The sequence below is a fragment of the Fringilla coelebs genome, assembly GCF_963513975.1.
Source record: "Fringilla coelebs genome assembly, chromosome: 1".
NCBI lineage: Eukaryota > Metazoa > Chordata > Aves > Passeriformes > Fringillidae > Fringilla > Fringilla coelebs.
Window position 1 is genome coordinate 131,595,516 of NC_140028.1, and position 27,959 is coordinate 131,623,474.

Genomic DNA, 27,959 nt, shown 5'->3' on the forward strand with positions numbered 1-27,959 from the left:
AAAAAAGAGTTGAATGTAGTAGAAAGTACCCAGGTCACTATTCTACTGATGAAATGTTATAATCCAGTAGCTGGAAAAGTGAGAAAAAGCAGTTTGGCTCTTCTATGAGACAGCAGAAAAAAACATAATCTATACAAATACATGCAACTCTGGGATTGTTTAACAGAGCACCAGGCGTGAGAGAAGCATACAGAGAGTATCACATAAGCTTTAGATAAAACCACAAGTGTGCTTAGGCAGCTTTGGCTAGGTTTAAAGGTGAAATTCTACTTAAATCACTCTACCCAGAGGCTGAGAGTCAAGAAACTTGTTCATTTCTTTCCAAGTTTAGGTATTTGACATCTGGCATTGTTGCATTTATTTTCAAAGAACGCACATAAGGAAATATATGGCTCAATTACAACTTCTCTTTCTAAAGAAAAGAACATAAAGACTAATAAGCTGTAAATGCTTGGGTTAGGAGAAGTATTAGAACCATTTGAGAGACAAAACACCAATATCAAATATCATTATCCCAACATGAGAATGAGACAACAAAAAGCTTAGAGTTAAAACTATACAAATGAGATTAAAAACCTTCTGGATGTGCCTTGAAGACAAAACCAGTGGGAAAAAAATATTTATTGGTCAGGGGACTATTTTTTAGTATGGGTGGATTCATTCTTGCAAACACCAGGTCCAGCACAGATGCTTTAGCCAAGTTAAACCACTGAGTTTAGCATAGGGACACCAGCATTAGATGGAATGTTAATTGTCTGTGTAATGCAGAAGGTTATATATACTGCATTGCAAAATCCTTGTCTATTCTTCTTAATAGGGGAAGGTGTGTGTGAGTGCTACCACCTGCACCTACCTTTTGTTTATTTATCTGAGATTTTCTAAGAACAGACAATTGAAAAACCAATCATGTTTCATTTTCTCTTTTTTTCTCCACACAGTTATGAGAGAAAAAAAATAGTGAAGATTTTCTTAAGTAGGTCACTCTAGCACAGAGTATGTGTAAATAAAGAGCCATGGATTTTCCCCTTAGCTATCTGGAGAGAAATTTCAGTGATCAGCCCAACCATTGTTTTGTCAGAGATGTGCCAGGAAAAACAGTAAAAATAAATTAAGCAGAAAATACAATAGCAACAACTTCCTAAGTAGGGTCGTTAGGTTTTTAGAAAACACATAGTAATAAAATAGACTAATTCCATTGTATCTGTTACACACAACAGAAGGAGCAAGCTACGAAAGGATCACAGTGCTAGAACTAGGTGCAGTGCTAATGTACTCTGGGAATGTGCCATAAATCCCAACCTTGGACTTAATAAAGGCTTAAATAAGATTACTTCTGCTGAATATTCATGCTGCAACTAGTTAAATTATAGAAGTACTACCTAAAGATTTTACAAATTAAATAAATGGAAAGACTCACAGGGAAAAAAAAAAAAAACACCAGCCTCGTCTACAAGGAGGTAAAGAGGTACTGTTCAAAAGCAGACAGAACTAGAAGCATCTGATCACTCCTGACACCCTCAGCTCTAACTACTGCAACAGAATAAAATCAAGCACCTCTCTTTGGTGCAAAATACTTTTACCTAATGTATATCTACAGTGAAGACAACTTTCAAAACCAGATCTTTCAGCCAGGATAATGACACCCTTAACATGTCTCCACATTATGCTTCAGAGAAGAAAGGAAGTATTGGCAGATAATTTTTTTCTGACTGCTTTTATTAACAGAGTCCATGAGGGAAACAAAATAAAGTACTTAATCCATTCTTATTTTCCACCCTTCTCTTCTTGCACTCACAAACCTCCAGAGCAAGCAGACTTATTTACTGCTCAGATAAAACAACCCTGGCCACTTCAACAAGCATGAAGATAGATACCTGTGACCTCTGATCCCATCTAGGTTTTCAGCAGAGACCTTCACAAGTCTGATTCCTGTGCAAAATAGGACTCTGCAAGTATAATTTACTGTGCCCACAACCAGTGAATAACTGGGGACCCTTAAATCCAAGATAATAGTGGTCATGAGCTATCATAAAACCATTTTACAAGTCAAAACAACTGTGGCTCTGCCCTGAGCATATTTGTGGCTTTTCCAGACCATGTCTTTTAGGGCTTTTTTCCCAGTCTTCAATGGTTTTTTAGCCTCCATGCCAAAACATGATGAGAATAGTAGTTCTGACCAATTTTTTAAAGTGCATATTTGAAATACATGTATGGAAGCCTGCAAATGCTTTGAAGTGTTGGATGTGGAGGTATTGCACTTAAGCTAAACTATTGGAAAGACATTATTAGATATTAGCCAGTACAAAAGGTGATGAAAACCGTCTCACAAATGACCAAAGACACAAAACCTGTGGATGAAAGCAAAAAGAGAAGAGGATGGGAACATCTTCAGAGTTATATAAAAGCCCTAATCCAGAAGAGTGTGGAGATGACTGTGCTTAAATTGACTGGGTTGCCACATTTGAGACCAGCTCCAAAATTCAAAGCCTTGTTTTCATGTTTATTGCCACCAACCAACTGTTCTAACTTTAATTTAAATAAATTTCAAATTAAATCAGAAAGCTTTTCTGTTAAATTGTGGAGTGCTCTTAGACAATTCAAGGCCAATTCACTCCTGGCTGTAAGAGGTTAAGCATGCACAACACAAATGGAAACCACCAAGTGATTATTAGCATCTGCAAAGATTCCAGGAACAGGTCAATTATATAAAAATAAGTATCAACTGGAAAGCCCTAAACATTTTGGAGCACAGAGTACAACAACTGGAAGCCTGCCTGGCCTTTTTACTCCCTTGTTTTTCCGTAAGTCCTGTGCATGATTTTATAAACATTTGTGGATCTTCTTCTTTAGAGGTGATGTAGAACCTTTAATGTTCTTAATGAAAATTCTAGTCATTTCACTGAAAGAATAAGGAATAATCAGCTATAATATACATATCAACAATGTATGAAAGAATCCAGATGCAAAAGGACTGAGCAAAAAAGAAGCATCGATATGACAACAAGAACAAAAAAACCTGTACCAGACATCCTGCAAACATGAAGTAAGAACAAACTACATCATCAGCTCTCCTAATAGCCATGGTACCATGCTCTAAATCAAATATTATTACGTTTTGATACATTTTTATGCATAACTGGCTAATGATTACTGACTTGACTTCACTAATTATGACCTCATTTCTACATCATGCTCACTCTTTGTAGGTGGACAAGAGTGTTATGCTCAACAAAGGGAGAAGAAATGTTCTCTGTGATACACTTCAAATAAAATATGGCAAGGTGGAATACTTCCACTGGCAGATTTGTGGTTAATTTTAGAAACTACACTTCTCAACCAATCTAGTTATTTAGAACTGTCATACTCAAACATTTAAATATTATCCATAATCTTCAGGATGGATTCCCAAACATATATGCATGAATATGTGTTAATTTTTTTCCAAGAGAAAAACCTGTATATAAACTCCTAAACCACTGTTAGACATTTTAAAAGACTTTTGGCACAAATAATTTCTTTAGGCTTGGGAATACTACAGCTCCTACTAGCGATGAGCACTGGGACCCAAGGAGCTGCTTCCACAGCTGGTACGAGAGGCCTGTCTAGGTCTTGGTGCTTCTGTCTTTGGTAGAACTTATATTTGGATATTGTAAAAAACAAGTATAGGTCAGACAGCCAAGCAAGAGCTGATGTGCCTGAATTAGAAGTAGCAGTGTGACATCTAGTGGGCTCTTTTTGGGACAGCAATAGGCTTATTGCTTTTTAGCAAGTCATAAAGCTCACAGACGACAGAACCTTCTGAGTTAAAAGGGACCCACAAAGGACCCTCAATTCCAACTCTTAAATGAATGGCCTGTACAGGGATTGAATTCATGACCCTGGCGTTATTAGCACCATGCTCTACCAACTGAGATAAGAGGTTTCAAGAAATTGAACAAAAGGAGCAAAGAAGCTAATACAAGGAACAAAGAAAACAGCCACAGACTATACAGGCAAGGAAAAAATATTTACAAAAGCCAGAGGTGGAGGACGAAGTCTTGTGTTCACTGGTATTGCTTTCAGAGTGCACTCAAGCATGACTGACAGGAATTGAAAATACATCTCATGTTGGCCACTTGGGGAAATGTGTTGCAATATTTGAGGCCTTTTCAACACACACCCCATGCTGCAACAGAAGCATTAACTAAAACAAGCACCCAGAGGAGACATCACGGTTACGAAATTGACTTTTCTCCACAGACTGTGACACACCTTTCACTTCCAGTATACTGAAACTTGGGATTCCCCCAAATGCTGAAAACCCCATTGCACCATAGTTGGTAGTGGGCCACTTAAAAACAAGTAAATAAAAACTAAAACCTTATTTTCCTGGAGTTGTTTATTTCTATGTCCCTTCTACTACATGAGTCACATGCAAACCAGCCCAAGACATTTCCCCAGTAATTTGGCCAGTCTCACTGATTATGGAAATTACAGATCAGCAAATGGAAATGAATTCTGGTAGCAGTGCACTGGTGTCAACTCAGTCAAGCACTATACTATGGAGAGAATAAACGCTATCTGCCTAGATTCTCAACAAATTTTGGAGCTAAGAATGAGAGACCTAATGGGCATCAGGCACCTAATGGGTGACAATCATAGAATTCAGACACCTGAAGCACCATTTCCATGCTCTGTATGCTGTTTTTGTGCCCAGAAGTTGCTGTCCCTGAACCACCGCTAACTAAGCAGCTATGAGCTAATTTCTCACCTATCACCAGTGGTGGTGCAGAAGAGCATAATGCCTAAATCGTCAGGAGTACCCCTTTCATAGCTGGAGACCCATGGCACTGCTTCAGAAGAAAAAGGCTTCACAGCAATTCCTTTCCATCTGCACCCGGGAGTTTTACAAGCCTTTACTTACCATCCAGCTGGTACAGCAGAATCCTAGCCTTTCAGAAGGTAAAGTAGCATAATAAATATTCTGATTTATATGAAACCATATATGCTGACATATAGGATTGCAAAAACTGTTGTACAGAAAGAATTAGATGCCTTATTGCTGAACTTGTTCTGTGCTTCAATCCTTTATATACCATTCATTTTCATATTCTGGCTTCTGTCCAGCAAAAACAGAGACCTGAATCCTGACCCCATGTTATTCAACAAAATAATTAAAAGAGCTTGCATGACTTGCTTTGGTTGTCATCAACCTGTTTTAAATTATTCAAGCTCTTGGTATTGAAGGTTTTGAAGTAAGGTATGTGGATGGTAAAGAAATAAAGGTCAGTTGAAAAGTGATATGCAAAGTAAGCAGCATTGTAAATGTCTTCTTCAAGTCACAGGCACGTATCACTGTTATCATCAGATATCTTTATACTGTAATTATATCTTTAGTTAAAGACCATCTTGGGAGCCATCTGATTGCAACGTACCAGATCTAAGAAATTAATGTCATTACTGAAAAAGTGCATTTCAGCTTTTGTTCTGTAAAGAACTCATGCCTGGGGAATGCACAAACTGTTGTATTTATAATTAAATGCATGTGGTAGATTGTGTTATTGTACAGCATTGAATAAAAGCTGAGTGTTAGCCTCAAAAAATCTCAATATCAAAACCTCACTAGCTGTACCATCCACAATTAAGGTTATCTTGTTTTAGGCCTTCCATGATACTCTTGCTGATGACCAGGGAGTGATGAACAATTTCCACAGCTCTGAACACAGATGAAACAAAGAAGGGAATGAGTATGGAGTAAAGAAGTTGGTCACCTCTGAACCATCTGTTAAAGAAGTTGCAGCTCGGAGAGAAAAGTCTGGAAGATAGATAAAGCAGAAAAACTGAGGTAGCTCAAACTGGATGACTAAAATCTATAGAAAATTTTGTTCTCCATATTCTCTGTATCTATAAAGTGACAGAAATGCCTTCCCCTTGCACCCTATCCTTTCAAGTACATTATATGATGAATCCAGCATAAAACTTGGTCATTAAAGGAAAGCCTGTACAAAATACTTGGCTGCAGAACTGAGCAGAAGTAGTATGCAGTAAATAAAAAATGAAAGGGTGGCATCAAAGACAAAAAAAGTAGCAGAACACAGAAGCACCATTCCTTTGGGCACCAAGTCAGGCATTATATTAGAGACATCTCGTCTGTACTATAAGTATTTTTCCACTGTTTAAAATTATGTCTCTTTTTGAGTATTGCAATTAAAAGGGTGAGGAGATTATTTCTTGCCCTTCCTTAAGTATTATACTTATTCTGAAATTTTTATCACCGCAGCTGTGCTAAGTAAACACCTCAAGAAAATTGAACTTTACACTTTAATCCCCTTTCTCCTCCCTAGCTTTACTGTAGATGTCAGGAAAGCATGACACCTCAGCACACCAGCACCAAGCTCCATGCCACTACACCAGATGGGAATGTAACTCACAACACGATCCAGCTCCAGGCTTTCAGTTCAGAGTGACCAAATTCCCACATCATGTCTGAGCTCATGTCAGGGTTAAATGTACCCAGACTTAGAAGGAACAGAAGTAAAGCAGATGGGTAAACAGAAAGTCTGTGACTTGTCGTGGGTTTATGCTAGCCTTGGTTCACTGTGAGGAAGCATGGCACACATAATGAATGTGACTTGTGACCAGAGTTTAAGGCAGTTACACTATTACTGAGCTCCATTCTGAATTCTTTCCTAAAATCCTACTACAAAGAATCCAGCAAAAGCTATGGAATGAAAACTGTGCACATAATTTTCCCTTTCTAAACAAAATTATTTTACCTAGGTCTTTTCTTAGAAAAATATAGTGAATTATCTCAAAAAAAAAAAAAAAAAAGGCAATAGTGCTAGCCTTCTGTGTTGCTTGACTTCAATTTTCCCACTAGAGGGATCACACACTCTTTGAGATCTGCAAAATCAAAAACTAATTATTCCACACAGATTTTTTACTGGTGTGTTTGTTATATGATGATCTTATGGAAACTTTAAAGGTTACCAAAGCTCAGTCAAGGCAGATGCTGACTCATTAATCTCCTCAAACAGCCTTCCTTTGCAGCCTTCATTTTCCTCAGATAAGGAATAAGCAAATGCACCAGTGCAAACAAAATTCCCACCCAACAATCCAATTAAAGATATATCCCTTGGTTACACGTGTGTCCTAGCTCTTTTGCTTATGTATGTTTAAATACAAATAATCTTGCAAATGCTAACTACTGAGTGCAGTGCATCTGGGCCCCTCACTACGAGAAGAACACTGAGGTGGTGGGGCAAGATCAGAAAAGGGCAGCAGAGTTGATGAAGGGTCTGGAACACAAGTCTGATGAAGAGCAGCTGAGGGACCAGGGGTGATTAGCCTGGAGAAAAGGAGGCTGAAAGGGAACAGCATAACTCTCTACAACTGCCTGAAAAAAGGTTGTAGTGAGGTGGGGGCAGCCTCTACTTGCAAGGAACAAAAGAGGAAATGGACACAAGTGGACACAAGTTGTACTAGGGGAGGTTTTTGGATATTTGGCGAAATGTCTTTATTGAAAGCATTGTTGAGCTTTGGAACAGGCTGGCCAAGGAAGTGGCTGAATCACCATCCCTGGAGCAATTAAAAGACCTGTAGATGTGGTACTGAGGGACACGGCTTAGTGCTGGGCCGGGCAGTGCTGGATTAACAGGTGATCTCAATGTTCTAAGAGATCTTTTCCAGACTAAACTCGATGATTTGCTGAGTGCCACGAGTGTCGGTAGAAGTACTGAAAATGGAGGATGTCCAGATATTTATGCTGAGTTAAACTACAGAAAAACCCTAAGCCAAATTATGAAACACATCTTCCTTTTCTATACAGCTACATACAGCTTAGTGTCTTTATCTACCAACTGGTATAAAACATATCTGGTTTTTTCTCACTGAAGCAATCAAAAATTCATTCGTATTAAGTTATTGGCAATACATATACACCATTTGACATTTTGTTAATCAATGTATAACTCTTCAAATCTTATCACTTCCATTCTTTACCACTTATTTTCAATCCTTCCAGCCTTTAATATTTTTATCCCTGTTCCTAGGTCCTATTTTAATTAGGAAGGCTTTTTGCCCGGGCTTTAATATACGTACTCTAACAAAGTGCAGCACAGAGCCTGCAATAATCAGCACATGATAAGTCTGGTCAAAACAATTATTTGACCACTTCACAGCTTGCTATCAACACAGTTAAATACCCTTGTGAGATAGGTATTTCATAAGCCAAGAAACTGTACAGGGTCACTACTTTCTTTCTCAGCTATTTTCATAGCTTCATATACACTATTCTGTGTGAGGAAGGTATTAAATAACTATTTGTGTCATTTGGCAACTATTGGTTATTAAATTACACAGGTTTGTTTTCATGTCATTGGCAATTGTTAGCAGTTATAAGGTGCAATTAGTGCTGAAATAATAAAATATATTCCATGTAGATAATGTCTGAAAGTTCTGTTTATTGGATGACTTAGAAGCTGAGAAGCTGGATGATTTAGAAGCTGACTCACTTTAAATGGAAAGTTTAGTATAAATTAGCATACTTTAATTAATTAAGGTCCTACTCAAATTTATAACGTTCTTCAGAAATTATGTCGATAAACAGAAAAATAAAATGCTATGCTTCCAGATTTCTGACAACAGGCCATTTGCCTTGCAAGGTCCCTATTAGAATTGTTTCAGTCATACAGACTCCAGCAACTGATTTTTCATCCTCTTGCGTCTGAATTAAATAGCTCTCACTGGAGGGAGTGCTATGTTTTGCAAAGTCGTAAGATCAGCTCAGACCAAGCCGGGGCCGTTCCGGCTGATGCTGCTCCCCGGGACATTGGGTGGTGAGCGGGAGAAAACCAAGGGCTGCACGGGGCAGCGCCGCCAGCCGGGAGGAGGTGCTGGATCAAAGCGGGCTGCATTACCTCCCAGAGAACCCCCAACCCCGGAGCGGCACGGGGCAGCGCCGCCAGCCGGGAGAAGGCTCTGGATCAAAGCGGGCTGCATTACCTCCCAGAGAATCCCCAAACCCGGAGCGGCACGGGGCAGCGCCGCCAGCCGGGAGGAGGTGCTGGATCAAACGCGGGCTGCATTACCTCCCAGAGAACCCCCAAACCCGGAGCGGCCCCGCCTGAACACAAAAGGGCTCCCTCGCTCCAGTGGGACACGGGCATTCCCCCAGCTCCTACTCCAGAATTTGGACTCAAAAGAAATTATGCAGCCTGTTCTCTGTCTTTGGGAGCAGAGACCGGTGGTCCAATTGTGAAGAAAAAGCAACGGTACCAACAGAGAACACGTAAGGATGCGTTTTGGGACGCACGCTACAGACGCACGAACGGCTGAGTCTATGAGCCTTGCGGTCTTTTGGTAAACCACGAGTCGGTGGTTCTGAAATAATCTGCTATCAACTCAACCGATTAACCGGTGAACATGTCGGGAGCTCTCCTGTCGCCTTAGCGGGTCACAGCCGCCACAGAACACCGCTTTCCCGGAGCGGCAGGCCCGGGATGCGCCAGGGACCGGCTCCACCTCCGCTGCCCGCGGCCGCTGGCTCCGGGGCGCAGCCTCCTCCTCCTCCTCCTGGCCAGGTGCCGCCGGCAACCTGAGCCCGCAGGCCTTGGCCGGCACCCAGCGCCGAGCCCAGCGCCCTCAGCGCTCCCCGCCCATCCCCGGCACTGACAGAGCCATGCGGGCAAGCCCCGGGCAGCGCCGCGCCCCGCCGCGCCCCGCCCCGCCCGGAAAGGCCGCCGCGGGGCCACGGGGCTGTACCACCGTGCCGGAGGGGAAACTTGGAGGGGAGGAGATCGGAGAGGGTGGTCCCTCACCTCCCGACGGCACCGCCCGGCACCGCCCGCTGCCCTGGTGACGGAAGGTCGCCACTTGCCCCGCCCGGCGGTGGCGGGACGCTGGCTCCGGGAAGGGCCGGGGCTGGAAGTCGCCGCCCTCCCTCCGTATCCGGGTGGTTGCTCCCGGGCGCAGCCGGACCGCTGGAGCCGGTGCCAGGCGAAGATGGCGTATCCCGGACAGCCGGCACCCGGCGGCTTCTACCAGGGCGGGGTGAGGGCGCCGGGGCCCGCGGGGCATGTGGCCGGCGGGCCGGGGGGAGCCGCGGGAGCCCGGTCGGGAGGGGTGTGCCCGGTCCGGCGGGGTGTGCCCGGTCGGGGTGTGCCCGGCCTCCGGCCGTCGCTCCCGCCGGGAGGGGCCGCGGGCGCCAGCTCGGGGCTGCGCTGGCGGGGGAAGGGAGGGAGGGAGGAGGCGTCTCCCCGCAGCTGCTGTCGGGGAGAAAGTCAGTGCTGAGGGGGTCATTCCAGAATTTTCACTTAGGAATCAGTTTTATGTAAGGGTTTTCACAATTAATGCATATTCTTCCATGTATTTGCCCTAGACATCTGTTTTGCTCAACTTTTCTGAAGTGGAAGAAAAAAATTGCAGTGCCTTAGTATTTCTTCGGCACGTCGTTTTCTGCTTAGGGTAGAAGAAAACGAAACCTTGCTGAGATAGACCAGGCTGTATAGATCAGTCGATTGCTCCTGGTCAAGGTTTTACACTGATTTGTTTATTTTACAGTACATTAGTATATCAGGACTGAAATTGAGAGTTGGTTTGGGAGATTTTTTTCATGAGGAGTTTCGTTTTTGGTTGGTTTGATTTTTTAATTTTTTTTTAAGGCATGGTGTGTATATAAAAATGTAAGTTGATAAGTACAGATCCTTAACTGAATCACTGAATTAAAATTAATTTTCTTTTTTGTTTCCAAAGTATGGAGGAGCTCCAGGAGGACCAGCATTCCCTGGACAAGCTCAGGATCCTTTGTATGGTTATTTTGCTGCAGTAGGAGGGCAGGTAAACTTATAAAATGTTATTTACTTCTTGGATTTTTTTTCTTCCTGGGGAATACTCTCTACCTTTGGAAGGAGATATGCCTAGTATTTGCAGTGAAAAAAACTGTTGTTTCTAGTTAAAAAACTCAAATCCATAATTGTTTTGCTTAGCCTGTTTGCTATGTGTAGCTGTATTGGTCTGTGTTGTAGCTGTATACATACAGGAACTATACCATTTAAATAATGCTGTTAGTTTCTGTATTGTATGTGTAAATACATACATATATACACAAACATAGCCGTGTATGCCTCTATTTCCTATATAGGTATTTACAGGGAATATATGGATGCACGAAGTTTTATAACTGAATTGTGACTCAGCTCTGGGTTGGTGAATGCTGCCAGGTTTAGGAGAAAGAGAAGAGAAACAGTGGGAAGCGTGGGCTGTGGAGATGGCCTGGCTAAGAGCAGGAAATGCTAACAGGAAAGAGGTCATTACATGATCTTAATAGACTCACAAATGGAAAAGCAGTCATGGGTTGTGCCAACATCTGGGTTTACTGGTAACATAGAGTGATTATTCTTTTAGAGGAAAGGCTTTCACAACTTTTTTTTTTTCCTTCCCCATCATTCTGTGCTGCATTTTTCATTTCTTTCCTGTAATTTTGTGGCATATATTGCTTTTGTGTGTTCATGTATGTTGCTAGAAATAAGTGCTTTTTGAACTGTATTACAGAGTTTAGGAGCAATTAAGTTAGGTTTATTGAGCTGAACTTCCGTGTTTGTTTGCTACATTGTAGCTATTTATATATATTTTAGCTATATTGCACACCTGTAGGGTGTGTGCAAATCTAAAACTCTGCTCTTGGGTCTGCTATCCTCAGGAAGATGCAACCACAACATGAAAATTTAAATTCAGCAATATTAGCTGATGTTCAGATTCCCACCATAACTTGGATTAGTTTTGTTCTCTGTGTTAGTCTTTTGAATTAATAATGCATCTTGCAGGCTGTATCTTCTTCTAACTGCTTATGAAAATATTTAGACCATGTGTTTTTTAGTAAAGGAGAGCACTGGAATGACCTGTGTGTAGTGAGGCCTTTCTGAGAAGGTGGAGCCCAGAGCTGAGTTCTGCCTAATGTGCTGACACTTTGTCTGCCAGCTGAGATGTGTCTGCGTGCAGGTGCCTCCTGGATGTGTGCCAGGAATCAGCAGCTGGACAAATGAACAAGCTCCTGTTGTAAAGAGAAAGGGAGGTAGCAGCAAACAGGATACAGCACTGTGGAGAGGAGGTGGCAGGAGCTGGATCTCAGCAAAACACAGAGCATGCCCAGCTTTCTTAAGTGAGGCATGGATACTGGGAGCTGGATACTACACATACCCAGTGAGTTGATGGGTATGATCAAGTTAGCACTTAAGAGTACTTAAGTTAATACTCTGAAATGCTTTCTATTTGTAGAAATCATTCCTTACTAAAATAAACTCAGTAGCTTTTGAAGTTATCCTTGGAATCTGAGGTGTCTGTTTCTGGTACCTGTGGCTGTGCAGAAGTAAAAACCCTGTAAGGAGACAGTGACATGTAACAGATAAATTATCAGTTGCTTTTATGGCCATCCAAAAAGCTCAGTTATCCATCTGTACTTACTGTAGAATTAGTATATTTTGGTTTTGGTTTGCTGCTGTGTTGCTTTTATGCTGTATAATATTTAATGTTTTCTCTGAACTTTCTTTGAAGTAGTTTACGACTTGTCTTTGACTTGATGAATTAATTTCCTTTGTTCAGCCAAAAATATTGTTTCAAATCTTTTTTCAATTGAGTCTGTCTTCGTAGGAAGTAATAATTTATTGTTTAGCCTGTTTGCAAAGCCCATATGCATTGTCTAGTTTAACCTGTGTATGTTCAACTAAAAAAAAACAAAAAAGACAAGTATATTTTTGGTAATGTTAATCTTGATTACAGTCATGCCTTTCTATCTTCCTCTATTTTAAAGTTATGCAGTTCTTATCTTTATTTCAGAAGGTACAAAGCCTTTGAAGAGTTACTTAATATTAACGGCTATTTCAAATCTCTTCCTTTCCCCCCCCCATGAATATAAAGTATTAAATACATCTGTATAATTAGACTGATAGAGTAGATAGGAAGCAAATTTGGGTTTACTGTCCATTAACTTTACATAGAATCAAAACATTGTTGCCTTTTTTTCAGACCTTGTCAAATATCATTTAACATATAACTACTATTTGTCTTCTAAACAATGATACTTAATTTCTGAAAGTTATAAAGCTGTGCCCTTCCCACCACATCATTCAGTAGTATATCTCTATTCTTGAAAAAAGAGTTTTCAAAAATGGGTTTAAAAACATAAGAAAAATGCTCTAGCAAACAGAATCATAGAACATGCTGAGTTGGAAGGTACCCACAAGGATCACTGAGTCCAACTCCTGGCCCTGCTAAAGACACCCCAAGAGTCAAACCAAGTGCCCAAGTGTGTTGTTGAAATACTTCTTCAACTCTGTCAGGCTTGGTGCTGTGATCACTTCACTGGGAAGCCCATTCCAGTGCTCAGCCACTCTGGACAAAAAACCTTCTATTCTAATAGCTACCTAAACCTCCCTTGACTTGGCTTTTCACTTTCTAATGCTTTGTAGAAGTGTCATCATTTTTTTATGTCTACAGACATAATGTTCCATTCCTGAATGAGGTTAAATTAAACTCTGTGTGAACCAAACTTCATGTTGGGGATGTGAGGAATAAAACTTAGAATTCCTCCTCCACTTCTGGCAGCTCATTGCTTTCCATGAATTGGCAGTTGTTTTCTCTATTTGGCCCTGAGCAGGATTTGTTGGAAGTGAGGCTTTTTCCAAGCCATGCGGATAGGTATCTTTTCTGAGTTAGTTTTGTTTTTCTTTCAAAGTTCTTTGCTTTCTACATTTGCTTGTTCTACTAGCAACTTAATACTTTAAAGAACAGGAATTTTTGTATTTGTGAATTATAAGGATGTCTTGAGAAGCATAACTAATTGAATGCCACTGGAAAGGGAGTGGGTACTGGGAATAAGCAGCCTGGGAGAGGGTATTAATAGCTGATACATCTTCTGTTATCGAAAGGATGGACAAATAGATGCTGATGAGCTACAGAGATGTCTCACCCAGTCAGGGATTGCAGGAGCATATAAACGTAAGTTAATGATTTGAATGAACAAGCACATCTAAAGCACACTAATTCTTCTTCCCTGGAAAACGTGTGTAGTAGTGCCTTCTGCAGAGCTGGGTTTTTTTCTTTGCATGGCAAATGGGTTTCCTTTCCATATCTTGGACATGTAAATTCTCTGTATCCAGTTCTGTGTGCCAGGGATTTGCCTTCTCAGCCTCCTTAGTTCCTCACTCTGCTGGGCAGTGGAGTTGAAGTGCTTTGTTTTGTAATGGACAGACAGTTCTTTAAAAGATGCTTTGCTGTGGTCTGAACTGAGCTTTGATATTGACCAAAATCTGTTATTACTCCTCTGCTGGGAAACCTCCTGTTCAGTTTATAGCTTCTGTGAGTGAAACTGGCTTGCTCAAGTGGTGGCTATTGGGGGGGGGGGGGAATATAAATGACCACTTTGAAACCCAAAACTGTTGTGGATTAAGATAAGAGCAAGTTAACTTTAAATATAACTTGAATTGCCTTCAAATAGTCTGCTGTCAGTTTTTCTAACAAGTAATGGCTCTTACTTGGATGAAAAATATGGTATGGCTGTATACAGGGGAACCAATTACATAATAGTTTATATAATTTAAATTTATAATCTGGAATTTTATGTCTAGATAAAACTGAAGCATATGCTCTTAATTTATTTTTCCTTTTTCTAATTTTAACAGCTTTCAACCTAGAGACTTGCAGACTTATGATCTCAATGCTGGATGTATCCTTTAGTATGAAATGTAAAGATTTTTGCATTATGTAAGCAAAGATGAGAGAGTGCCAAAACATTTCGGAAATACTTTGTAGTTTCCATTCAGCCTTTACTTGATAAGCCTTGTGATCATTATGATTGGGAAGATACAAAACTCCATTCTCACTAATTTTAACAAGTGAAGAAATAGTAAATAAATGTGACCAATCATTTTACAGCAAGCGGTATCCCTCTAAGCCAGGGGAACTGTTTCTCCATTAAATGTATGAAAAGTCAGGTCTGGTGGCCCAGAATAAAGTATTGTGCAAATCACTCATTGTGCTTTTCAAATAGGATACCTTTTCGATTTCTCATCCTTCCTAATGAATTTTAAGCATTTGTAGTACACAGCCTGAATGCAATCTAAGTCCTCCTAAATCCTGTTCCATGAATGAATCAGCTTTGAGTATCTAATGGAATGGTATATGGCATTCAGCAGTATATACTGTGTAAGGTTGGAATCTTTAGAGGTTTGTAAGCCGAAATTTAAATTTAAAGTTTACTGCTTAAAAAGAAAAATGCAGAAATTAAACTGAAAGGGCTCTTAGCTCATCTTGAGCAAACCACTTAGAATACGAGAGAACTAATATAACAATTTATTCTTTGGCATCTGTTTTTATTTCAGCTATGTATTTAATTGGTTACGATTATGTAGCAGCAGGTTAAAGAGAATGACGTCAACTAAAGTAGAATTCACAAAAAGAAAATGGCTTTAGTAGGTTTCACTGGGAAGAAGTGGGGAGAGCAGGTTCTCTGACCTTAGGTTTTGGGAAGAATTACTTTCATCTGTGCTGGGGGTTGCTTTAGTTAATGTTCTACAAGAGAAATAATTAACAGTAAAATTGTATTAATATTGGCCTTCAAGTGAGAATTTTTAACTACAGAGAGATGCCTTTTTTGTTTGTTGGTTTTTGTTTGTCACTTTTTGTTGGTGGTTTTGTTTAGTTGAGAAATGTTTTTCTTAGCTTTGAAATCAGAGGGATATGTCTGGCACACTGGGATTTAATGAGTTTAAAGAGCTCTGGGCTGTGATCAATGGCTGGAAGCAACACTTTGTAACTTTTGACAGTGATGGAAGTGGCGCAGTGGATCGTCAGGAACTTGAGAAAGCCTTGATGGCTATGGGTAAGTTGTGAAATGTTCTTGCTTCTGACACTGACTCACACCTTTTCCCAGTTATCATCCTGCAGTAACTAACACATGATATTTCCAATGAAAACGTGTTGGATTCTATTAGCTTACCTGGCTTTTCAAAATAAGACTTTTTATTTTCAAATAGGATTTAGGCTGAGCCCACAGGCTGTGACTGCAATCACAAAGAGATACAGCACTCAAGGAAAGATTGCATTTGATGATTACATTGCCTGCTGTGTGAAACTCCGAGCTCTCACTGGTATGCTGGATTATAGCCTTGTTGCTGTCATCCCCATAATATATTTTTATTTAATAAAACCTGTTGGTTCCGTTATCTCAAGTTCAACTTCAGCATACTACAAAAGAGGTTTCTATCAATAGTCTACAGACAATTATAGATCAGCATTTTTTAAATTCCCATGAAAAAAAGGACTTTATTCTAATGCAGGGTTTACTCCAGAGACTGGAAGAGTAATGTTACCAAAATTGGGAAACTTTGTTTATTAACAGAACATAAAGGGCTGCATATGACAAACACAAAAATTTAGAATGGGAAATTAAGTCTTGGAATGAGTTGCAGTATTCTCCATCATGTTCTCCTTTATGTGACGTGGGAAATTTTAGGAAAGTACTATACACTTTAAAAAATTGTTTGTTTGTAATTCTTCTTACCTGGTTTCTGTTTTCTTAATGAATTTTTGCAGAATGCTTTAGAAGAAGGGATGCAACTCAGCAGGGTTTTGTGAACTTCCACTATGATGATGTAAGTAAATCTTCAGGAATCTATTAAAATTCCAGAGTAAAACAGAAGAGAAACTTAAGACAAGCAGTAATGATTTGAGTTTGTGCCTTCCCTACACATACAGTGAGAACTCAGAAGTTCTAGGGCATGTTGAGTATTGTCTCAAAAAGCTTTTGTATATTTTACAGAGTTCTATAAAATGTTGTGTACCTTTTTCTGAACTTCTAACCAGTATGGTTCAAGAAGATCAAAGAAGCTACATCACTTGCTAGCATCTCTTTCTGTGACTTTTTTTTTTTTCATTTTCTGTTTTAAAGCTTGATAGGCATTTTTCCTGGGAAGGGTTGGTGGACGAATCACACTCAGTCAGGCTTCTGGGTCTTGGCTTCCTAGCCACATCTGTGCAGCAAAAAGAGAACACTAGATTCAATTCGTCTTGGATTTGGGGATTTTGGGGTTTACAGGGTTTTTTTGGAGTGGGGGCAAGACCATGTGTGGTAGTTTTTATTTTTGTTGTTGTTGGTATCATTAATGAGATGCTTTGCTTTAATTAACTATTTGCTTTTTTCACATGTATTTTAAAGCTTTACTATTTGTGGGCTGATTTCTGTACAGAAAAGTTTAGCGACAATGAGTATTGTAGGAGAAAAAGTAAAAACTCGTTCTCTGTCATACATCTAAGAAGTGGTTATTCTCTTTTCAGTTCATACAGTGTGTTATGAGCATCTAAATCAAAAGGAAGCAAGCTGTGGATGATCATGATTTAACATTCCAGTTTTATGAGCATCTTAATCAAAAGGAAGCAAGCTGTGGATGATCATGATTTAACATTCCAGTATGTGTTTTGCTTTGCCAAGTTCTCCAATGATTGTGTATTTCAATATTGGAAATTGCATATTTTATGAAGGCATCCCTTTTCACACATTTTTAGTCTTGATAATGAATATTAACTACTCATGTACTGTTGTCTTTTAACTTCCAATCTGTGATTATTAAAGCTGCTTTTATTTTCATAAACTTGCAATTCACTGTGTATAACTCAGATCACACAAATGGTAAGATTTTCAGTATGTGTCTACTTTTTTCCCATGATTCACTAAAATCAGTTTCTGGAATGCCACCTAATGTTCTCTGACTTAAACAGTAACATGTGTATGACTTAAGAGGATACATATTTTTTTGTCTTTGACAACATAGGACAGATGTACAAACTAAAAGGGGTTTTGGAATGGTCATTTTGCACTGGTCTGTTAAAATGTCAGTAAGTTTTGGTTACTTACTTTGTCAGTTCTTTTGAAGATGAAGCCTGTGACACCATGCACTGAGTGTAAGACTACCTGCTAGAACTTCTTCTAAGCAGGGATGCAACAAAACATAGCAGAAAACTCTCCTAGCCTTGTGCCCTGTTACTGGGGGCTTTGTTCTTGTAAGATTCTTGCTTCATTTGTGTTACTACATAAAACACTTTTAAACATACAAAAGCTGTGCTGTGTCAGTTTGTGCCATCAACTCTCCCTTCTCAGACAGACAGACTTCATTCACATGTAAATAAATGTTGCTGTCTCCTCCACTTTAACCCATAGTACGTGGCCTTTGTGCCTCAATATGCCAGCTAACACACAAGGGCCAAAACCCACTTGGAAAAAATTCTTACCATGTTACTCTTTCAGATCACAGCAATAGTTACCAATGAAAGCAGATACAGACAGGCAAGACTTACCTGCCTAAGGCTTTTCAGGGGGAAGAAATGGGATTTTTTTTTGGTGGAGGTTTTATTGTTGCTTTTGTTGTAGGGATTTTTGAGAAATGGGGAAAATGGACATTGTATGGAAGAGGGAACAGCACAACTGTACAGAGGTAGTACAAACTTTTTTCCAATAAAATAAGTTCATGAAACTTTTGTTAATTTTGGTCACCACAGAGGAGTGATATATGTTGTTTTGCTGCTTGTGAACACAATGCCAGAAGAATGTTAAAAGTATATTTCTTAAATAAGTAGTTTAGGGCAGTTTTGGGGAGGAATCTTTGCATTTAGGAATGAAAGCGAAACTGCACATATGTGCATATATATATAGACACATATAAATATACATTATTGGACAAACGAGCTCCTCAGAGCAGGAATCTCACTCGAAGATACTGTATTGTACCCTGCTTTGTGGAGGTGTCTATTAAATCTGGCACTTTAGTTTCTAGGCTGTAAATTCAAAGCAGGCTCATCTTCCCTAAAGAAGCAACTTGTACTTACTGCTTAAATTTAGAATCTTTTGGGTATTGCTTGTAGTTTCATTACAGAAGCTAGTTCTCTTTCTACCCTCATAATGAATTTCGAAGTCAAAGACAGCATTATATATTCACATTCCGACAGTACATTGTCCTATTGCACATAAAGTTGGAAACAGATGGAATACTACCAGAAGTATTTCTAATGGAAAGACCAAAATCCACAAGTTTGTCTGAGTGTAGCAGCCAACATCAGTTCTGCTGCAGTTCAAACCTTTGACAGCTGATGAGGTTAGTAAGAGTGTGAAAAAAGGCTGTTTTTCCTGTAGAGATTTGAGTATTTTGTATATATAGAGTGCTCATCCTTACACTTAATTTTACCCTAAGAATAATAAGAGATCTTTACCAAAATGTTCATTTCCCACACATCTTTACTTCTGCTTAATTGTGTTTCTGGTCTTGTAGTAGCTTTGCTGGGATAAAATTAATTTTCTGTATAGCTGCCCGAAGGCTCAGATTTGTAACTAATCATCAGCAATGACACAGCAATGTTTCAGCTGTTGCTGGGCAGTGCTTGCACAGTGTCCGGGTCTTCTCAGTTTCTCACTCTGCAATCACAGTGAATAGGCTGAGTGTGGGCAAGAGGCTGGGTAGGAATTCAGTGAGGACAGCTGACTCAAGTGGACCAAAGCACTCAAGACCCAAGGACCCAAAACTCAAGTCTTTCTCAGTTTATTTCCCCAGGCTGAATCAGTATTTTGGCACCAGCCAGTTACTGGGCAGGGAAATGCTGCAAGAAAGCAGTGTGAACCAATAGGGTTTTCTTCAGTAGTCTTGTAAACATAAACCAGAGAAAACTGGAAAAAAATTGTTCCAAATCCAGGAGAAAATTCTGGTCCTCCAGAAAAAGTAGCTTTTTGTTTTATATCAGCATTTCAAAAATAGTATATTCACAGGGACTGATGAGATAGATAATCTTTAAAGTTTAGAGAGAAACTAAGCTAATACATACAGATGCTAACGATTTAGTACAGAATTTGCTGTCATAGCTAAAAAAAAGCCACCTGAAACCTTTGCAAAAATTGCTTCCCCATTAAGAGTAGATTCAGTAGACAGATTGAATATGGAAGTTACCTGCTTTAGAGAAACAGTTGTTCTCAGAATTGCTGGTTTCTCTTTCCTACAAGGTGTACTGGGAAGGATACTCACGTGACACCAAGTGTGATTTCAGGTGGGGTGATTGCTCTCGACCTTTGAGCCAACCACCAGGCATAGCTTCAAATAGGTATTTTTCCTAGGTTGCCCTCAAACAGGCAAACTAAGGAATAGTAATTTTAGATTTGCTTTGAGAACAGTAGGCCCCTTAGACAAAGATTTGAGAAGGTCACTGGATCATTTTCAACCTTAGAATTTGAAGAATAACATCTATATTCTTCTATTAGCCTTTTCCCTTGCATGCAACATCTTTATAGAGATCTATAAAACAGAAAGTGCTAAATACAGTGACTCAGAAGAACAAAATACACACAAGAGTCTTTGTCATTGAAAGTCACTTTACTGATGTTACAATATGTTAGTAACATTGAAAACCACAGGCATTTGTATTAAATACTCTTGTAGAAGTGGATACTGTGACGCTGTTATTATTAAAAGTGAGCAGGAATTTAGAACCCCAAATTACTATGATTTGATTTTATAAAAAGCAACATTTTGTTTAGCTACATGAAAGCCAGATTAATTCAACAGCCCAATGCCTGTAATGTTTATGACAAAAATATCACACTCAAAGCTAGAAAGTTGTAAACTGCAGTGCTTCGTTTTGATGTTTGTCAAAATCTTGCATTTTTATTACTTCAGGTACGATTTTTAAAGAATTTCACCTAGCAAAGACAATGATATGATGCAAATCATTGTTTTTGCCAACACTAGCCCAGCCACAGTGGTGAAACATGATTCTCCTTGCCTCTTTCAGTAACGGCTAGTATGGGTGAAAAAACAGCTTTTTTTTTACAGCAATGCCCAAGTTAAACATCAGCACAAAATGAAGCTGGCAGAGCCAGTTGGTATGTACCACCCCAAAAGCTTTGCTGAAAGAACTGGTCATACAGTAAATAGTGTTTTCTCCAGCAGATTAAAAATTCCATAATGCTTTGCTATTCTGAAAAAAATATTTTGCATTTATGCAACAATAAAAATAAGTACTGTATTCTATATAAAATATTACCTATTGTAATATATTTTTATCCTTAAGAAAAGAAAAATCAGGTTATATATTCACAGTTTGAGTATGTTCTGGACTGTATTTCCAAGCGTAAAGTATGCAGAGTCTACACAGGCAGTGAGCAGGAGTTCTTGTACCAATAATCAAACTAAATTAGCATTTGCTGTTCTACAGAGCCTTACAATATTGCATGATTAGCTGCTCGCACCACTCCACTTACAAGGTCAGTCAGGCCTATTTACAGAATTTCTAACATGGTTGTAAAAATAGACTCTCCATGCTAAAGTTAGAATATGTAAGGTCTTAAGGCCTCATGTTGATATTTTTTAAAACAAAAGCTTTATTTTTTTTTTTATTCAGAGGAATACAGAAACAGAAAAATAAAAGATTGTTGCTTTGACATTTTATGCTCTAGCAATTAAAAATTGTGTTGATTCCTTTACTCCTCCCCTAGATAATGTTTCTTTTTAATAGCTCTGTGCTTATTTTCACAAATTTTCCTCATCTCTTTCTGAGTTATATGGCAATTATGGCCCATCTTAAGTAGCAGAAGTTTTTAAACAGTTTAAAGCTGGTTTAGCTGAAGTGATTTTGAAACTGGTATAGACTGGATTTTAAAGAGCTAGAACTGCCAGATCTGGCTAGGTGAACTAATTTTGTAGCCTGGTACATTATCTCAAGTGTTCTGAACTTATTTTGACTGCTTGTTTTCTTACTTGTCTGAGATAATTTTGTTGTAGTGCTTTTCTCTAAATACAGAAAACCTTTGTGGAATGACAAGATACCATGTGCAGAAGATGCTGTTTCCAAAGCTGCAGTTTACATCAGCATCCATACTTGAGACACCAGAAATGGTTTCCATAAGCTGACTTAGAAACTACTCACATCAGAGATTTTTAGCATAAATGATAGAAACTATTACTTCCTTTCCAGTTTCTGACAAAAATCACACTTAACAGAGTCCCGTTTGTATTGCAGCTATGTTTACACAATTAGTTTCACTGTTTCATTTTTTCTTGCCTTATTAGAATAATAGTTATGTGCACACAGGAACCTCACTCCACTGTCCAGTCATGGGATCACAACCTGCACATATTTTTGCAGTTTACTCATATTTGTCTTCAGGAATCATAGAATATTCTGGGGAAGAGACCCACAAGGATAATCAAGTCCAACTCTTAAGTGAGTGGTCCATAGGGTGATTGAACCCGTGACCCAGGCGTTATTAACACTGAGCTCCAACCAACTGAGCACGTCAAATGGGACCCAAATCAAATCCCATATTGCTGATACATAAGATTTGGAAGCCATGCAAATAGTGGGTCATCAGCTCATCCATTCTTGGTATTCAGCAGAGACTGAAATGCTCAAGCTCTTTAAAAATGAGGCAAATAACATCATATTGTGGTTAAAAACAATGGTCCATACAGTCCACTGTTATCCCATGACACTGAAACTCAATTTAGAGAAAGAAACACATGATTTTCAGACTTGGAACAAGAGAAAAGGGAAACAGCTGAACTGTTGGGTTCACAGACTTGGTGATTTACGAGGTTTAGCCTTCAAAAATGCTAGAAGGTGAGACAGACAGAGGATGGCTGAGTAACCAAGTGGTTTTACCAGTAGCATTCTGGTTTAACCACAAGTAATTAAGCCCCAAAATAGCTGCTTGCTCAGTCCCCACCCCCAGTGGGATGGCAAGAGAATTGTAAAGGTAAAAGTGAGAAAACTCATGGGTTGACATAAGAACAGGTAAATAATTAAAATTAAATAACTCGAGTAATAATAAAAAAAATAATTAAAAGGGAATGAAAACCCAAAAAAGACAAGTGATGCAAAGGAAAACAATTGCCCCCCAGCAACAGACCAGTCCCTGAGCTGCAGTTCTTCACTGCCAGCCTTCCCCCTGGATTGTTGCTGAGCATGGCATCATATGGTTTAGGGTATCCCTTGGGTCTGCTGTCCTGGCTGTGTCCCCTCCCAACTACTTGTGCACCCCAAGCCCAATTGCTGGTGGGGCATGTAAAGAGCAGAAAAGGCCTTGGCTCATTTCAAGAACTGCTCAGCAATAACTGAAAAAATCCTTGTATTATCTACAGTGTTTTCAGCACAAATCCAAACTACAACCTCATACCAGCTAAACTCATCCCAAGCAAAACCAGTGCAAAATCCACAAGACATGAGGCATCATCATCTGATTATAGCACAAGTAAAAGATCACAAAATCATTAAATTGTCTGGGTTGGCAGGGACCATAAAGATCATCTCGTTCCCACCCCCTTGCCATGGGCAGAACTTTCCACTAGACCAGGTTGTTCAGAACCCCATCCAACCTGGCCTTGAACACTTCCAAGGATGGGGCATCCACAGCTCCTCTGGGCAACTAGTGCCAGTGTCCCACCACCCTCATAGTAAAGAATTTCTTCCTAATACCTCATTTAACCCACTATTATTAACAGCATTGGAAAGACCCTATTCATAGTGTGGAAAGGTGACGAACTTTTAGCAGTTTTCTGATGTCAGCCAACTCACAGAGGCTGTTAGTGGATGAATGTTTCATAAAAATTCTTTTCAGTAGAAGTGAAAAGGGGATGGAAGACAACAGGAGCTCACTGAGTTTTACACTGGAGTGTGATAACTTTGCTTACAACTAGCTACGGGATTTGATGACAGAGCAAGTCCTAAGGGCTAACTGAAGAGTATATCCTTAAGGATTATGGAGTCTCATCCTTCTTTCACATTACATTCTATCCATTAATCAATTCACTAATGAAGTTACAGCAAATTTGGTCAGAATTTGTAGTATATGCATGTCTATAATAATATGTGTACCCATTCTTACCTCTGCTTTTGAAAAAAGTTGTTGCATTAGCATTGACAAGACCATTAAGTCCAAACAAGCAATAGGGATTTGAGTAAGAGGATTTCGGTACACTAGCTATTGACACAATTTCTTTCTGATTTTAATTCAGGCTATACCTCAAAGGTTCACTTGTTCAATAGCACAATCAAAATTATTTCATGAGCCCATGAGCTCAGCAGGTTCAACATCTCATAAATCAGGAACTCTAAATCATTTGGAAGAAGCCATCTTCAAAGTCAAGTCACACTTCAGGTGACTGGCAAGTTGTGACTTTAGTCACAATTTAAGCAAAGATAGGCTCTATAAAATTAACAATCTTCTTGAATCTACTAAATTAAATATAATAAAACTATATGTAAATTATCAGTCACAAATATCTCTGGTATATTGCCTGAGATTACTAAAGTTCTTAAGTCAACAAATCCAGAATTAGTAGGTAAATCTTTACTTGTTAAACTGTGGCATCATTGCACAGCATTATTTTTAGATACAATCTCAATTTTCCAGTCTCCATCAGCTAGTCACATTAATTTTATTATAAATTACACAAGATACTTCTCCCACATTGAAATACATAAAGGTAATTTAAGTATATCTCATCCTGCAGGTCCTATGCTCATATAAACAATTACTTCTAGTTGAGAACTGATGGCTTCCTTACTTCAACGGGCATCTACAGCATAGTTGGCAGTAACTTGTTCATTTATTAAAATAAAAGCATGAGTCTCAATTAGTCAAAATGACTGAGCTATATTAGTGACAAGTACTCTATTTTAGTCTGGATGAGGTATTATGCAGCAGTTTATATTGCTATTGCCAGCATAACTAACTACAGTGGATAAAAATATTTGCGATCTTCAAGGTTATTAATCTGGCAGCTTTCCAACATACTACATATTAAAAGTAGGAAATGACAGCTTTGTAAGCAAACAACTTCTCTGTCCAACTTCCACTGGCTTGGGAGGCTCACACAGCCCTGCCAGTTCAGGTCTCCCAAGTTACCAACCTGATGCAAAGTTCTCTGCAGAAGAATTTTGCAAGAACACAAGTCCTGTGATATTCTCACGCTAGATGACCAAAGTGAAAGTCAACATTTATTTAACTTTAGCTTAGTGCTCAGAACTAGACTTCCAGTCACTACATATCTCCAAATGTGAGGGTGACTGTTAAAGGTACACACATAAGTGTATCATATGCTACAAATAAATTATACCAAACCAAAAGAAGCTGGAAGTACATACTACATTGAAAATACAATCAGGAGGGCCATTTGTTTGCAAAACAAGAAGCTATGAACATAGCAGAAAGAGCCTGCATGTTATCTCCAGTTCTGTCTGCCAAATCTTGCTGCTTCTTGGTAAGGCAAAATGGAAAGGGAAGAGTAAACACTGATAAACATATGATATGCACAGAAATCTAATGGGATCATTCAAAACTACATGCCAGTTTTTATCCAAAAAAATACCATAAAAGGCACATGATGAACAGTCCAGTTACTAAAGACAAGATATGAATATGGGAGGGAAAACCAGCTTCCAGGTGACAGAGTAATACAGCGATGATCGGGTTATCATAATGTCCTAATGTGGGTGAACCTCTTGAGGGTCCTGCTCAAAGTCCAGTGAAGTCAACAAAAGACATTGATTTCAAGTTATGGCTCAGACCCTAATTTCATAAGCTACATGCTATCAACTATCTTTAATCCAGATAGCTACACTCAAAGTAAATCTTTGCAAAAAATAATCTTCAGTGCTGATTGATATATTTACCTTTCACAAAAATGCAGAATCTTTCCCTAAAGCAGTTACAAGTGACTGTCTCTTTCCAGATGGTCAGTCTGCACCCACTTGTGCTCACTTCTATTTGTCTTTTTTCAAATACTTACCAGAACCTGTTGACTGTGAGAAAATCATTTGAATGCCAAGGCCAATATTTTGTCATAATCCAACATACAGCCTAATCATAAAATATAGTTTCTAAAAATCTTACATATTTTACAGCTGCCGACATCTTTAAACATTTATTAATTTAATCTTACATATATCTGACTTTATTGAGAGACGTAAAAGTTAAAAAAATACATTAAAAGGCTGCAAGTGTTGGGTTCACTTACTAAAGGAAATACATGAAAGAGGTAGAAGATTCAGAAACACCATAGATGTTCCTATTACAATAATATCTAATTAATCATACAGCTGTTGGGTAGGGTATTCAACTGCACCAAAGAGTCAGGTGTTTTATTCTGCAATGGTACTACCTGAAGCTACCAAGCAGTCAGTTTTGAAAAACCAGAGAATTATAGACTGATTTAATATGGTCCAGTTTCTCACTAACTGAAAATTCCCAACCAGAAGGCATTTGCTTTACAACAACCTTCAGAAGTCTCAGGTGTTAGAAATATAACCATCAACTTACAGACAAGATTAACATGGTCAAGAGTTGTCGTCCCCCCCACCCCCCGCATTCTTTTTAAGCTAAATTCATTTGTGCTCAGTTTAATGCCCCAAAAAATTGTCAAGGGGGCTTCAGGGGCAGCAAGCATAGCATTCAAGCGCATGGTAAATGCGATTCCAGTAACGAATAAAAATTGAAAGACAGCAATGAAACTGGCCACTTGCCCAGCACTGTTATTATCTAGTGCAGTGAAATTGTTATGCTTCTCATAAGCCTATGCCTTGCCATCTAAAACAGTGTCTGAAATGCTCTATCAAAAATACACAGCAACTCTCACAGACAGACTTTACATCACCACATCCTGAATTGACCACTTAGAAGTACTCCCAAATGTCCAGTAAGTTTGGGCTGCACATGACTTAAAGACTGTTGTCTGCTGAATCATTCTTGATTACACCTGTGAGAGGATACAGTGGTTATCTTACTAAACAAGGAATTTTGGCTGGTTCCTTTTATGATGATTTAAGACAAAGTGCTGCTGTACTGGTTTCCACAGTCTACTGTACAACTGAGATTGTCAAGACAGTATAAGATGCTGAAAAAGTTGTATAGATTTTGGTCAAACACCAGTTTCTGAGAGACACAGTTTTACAGTACTGTACTTTCTGTATTTCCAAGGATGTCTGCTCATAATATTAGAAAATCTGAAGTGTGATGATGTTAGTCATGACTGTTTCTTTAGGCATTTGGCAAAATACACATACGTATAACAGCTATTTTTGACATTATTGAATGTTTACATATATACAATCTGTATACTGAGATTATAAACATGTAAGGTAAAAAAAAAAGATATAATCTTTGTTTGTTTGCCGTTTGTGTCAAATAGTTGCCTTTCAAGCTTGAAATCCTGTCACAAAAAAAAAAAAAAACCTATATTTCTTACTCCTGCATGCTAATCTCTACTACAGTATGTTGTTTTTCCCTTACATGTGGAAAGTAAAGAACACAAGGTTCATGCATACAGCGTACAAGTTTACATCAGCTGGGCTCTCCGTGAGGCACGTTCCCAGTTCCACTCTGGTCTGACTCAGGACTGCAGTAAACCAGAGAAAAACCTCTCTTACAGAGGACCGGCAAATGGACTGCAGCTGGGATTCTAGGTCACCATGCAGAACAGCCTTGTCACATCTGGGCTAATTATTCTCTGTCAAATGTTATGATTTTGGTTGTTCATAAAATCCATAAAATACAAGTCAACGAAAAAGAAAGAAAAAAAAAATCTGTTTTTTTCCTTTCCACATGACAGGAGGTTATCACTGCGATATCACGGGCATCTCTGTTGATCTTTCGAATTGTCTGAAGAGCAGATGAATGTGCAGTGACTCAGTGATGCTGAGTTTCTATAAAATCCAAAGTAAACAGTTTCGATGTGACCCCAGGACAACACTGCAGCTAGATGGATGTCTCCCATAGCTGGAGAGGGGGAAAATAAACACAAACACACATTGAACACCAAGATAAAACAGGCTGTCTCCCAAACAGTGCAAGGAGCTTGTTTGGGGAACTGCATCATCACTTGGGTCACCAAATCTCCTCCCAGCCTCTGCTGGGTATCTGTTCACCAAGTGAGCAGACAGGCTTAAGCATTTCA

At 39.2% G+C, this 27,959-nt stretch overlaps 2 protein-coding genes across 2 annotated transcripts in view; one reads left to right on the plus strand and one right to left on the minus strand.

Annotated features, from left to right (window-relative positions):
• Positions 1 to 9,884: 9,884 nt before the first annotated feature.
• SRI (sorcin) lies at positions 9,885 to 18,368 on the plus strand. The gene is made up of 8 exons (XM_084201401.1): positions 9,885 to 10,029; positions 10,732 to 10,815; positions 13,902 to 13,971; positions 14,655 to 14,698; positions 15,706 to 15,853; positions 16,008 to 16,121; positions 16,567 to 16,625; positions 17,308 to 18,368. The coding sequence occupies exons 1-8, from the start codon at positions 9,982 to 9,984 to the stop codon at positions 17,332 to 17,334; spliced, it is 594 nt and encodes a 197-aa protein (XP_084057527.1). The 5' UTR covers positions 9,885 to 9,981; the 3' UTR covers positions 17,335 to 18,368.
• Positions 18,369 to 27,700: 9,332 nt separating this feature from the next.
• Positions 27,701 to 27,959, minus strand: part of ADAM22 (ADAM metallopeptidase domain 22) — a gene marked incomplete at its 5' end in the record, with an annotated part of 124,771 nt that continues 124,512 nt past the window's right edge. Inside the window, one exon of the mRNA XM_084208368.1 lies at positions 27,701 to 27,781. Coding sequence (XP_084064494.1) covers positions 27,761 to 27,781 — 21 coding nt within the window. The 3' untranslated portion in view covers positions 27,701 to 27,760. The remainder of the gene's footprint in view (positions 27,782 to 27,959) is intronic.

Excerpts from the sequence above, each read along its gene's own strand:
- SRI (XM_084201401.1), top strand. The coding sequence starts at position 9,982 with ATGGCGTATCCCGGACAGCCGGCACCCGGCGGCTTCTACCAGGGCGGG. Across the intron at positions 14,699-15,705 it reads TTATGATCTCAATGCTGGAT|AGGGATATGTCTGGCACACT; the intron begins GTATCCTTTAGT and ends CTTTGAAATCAG. Across the intron at positions 16,122-16,566 it reads GAAACTCCGAGCTCTCACTG|AATGCTTTAGAAGAAGGGAT; the intron begins GTATGCTGGATT and ends GAATTTTTGCAG.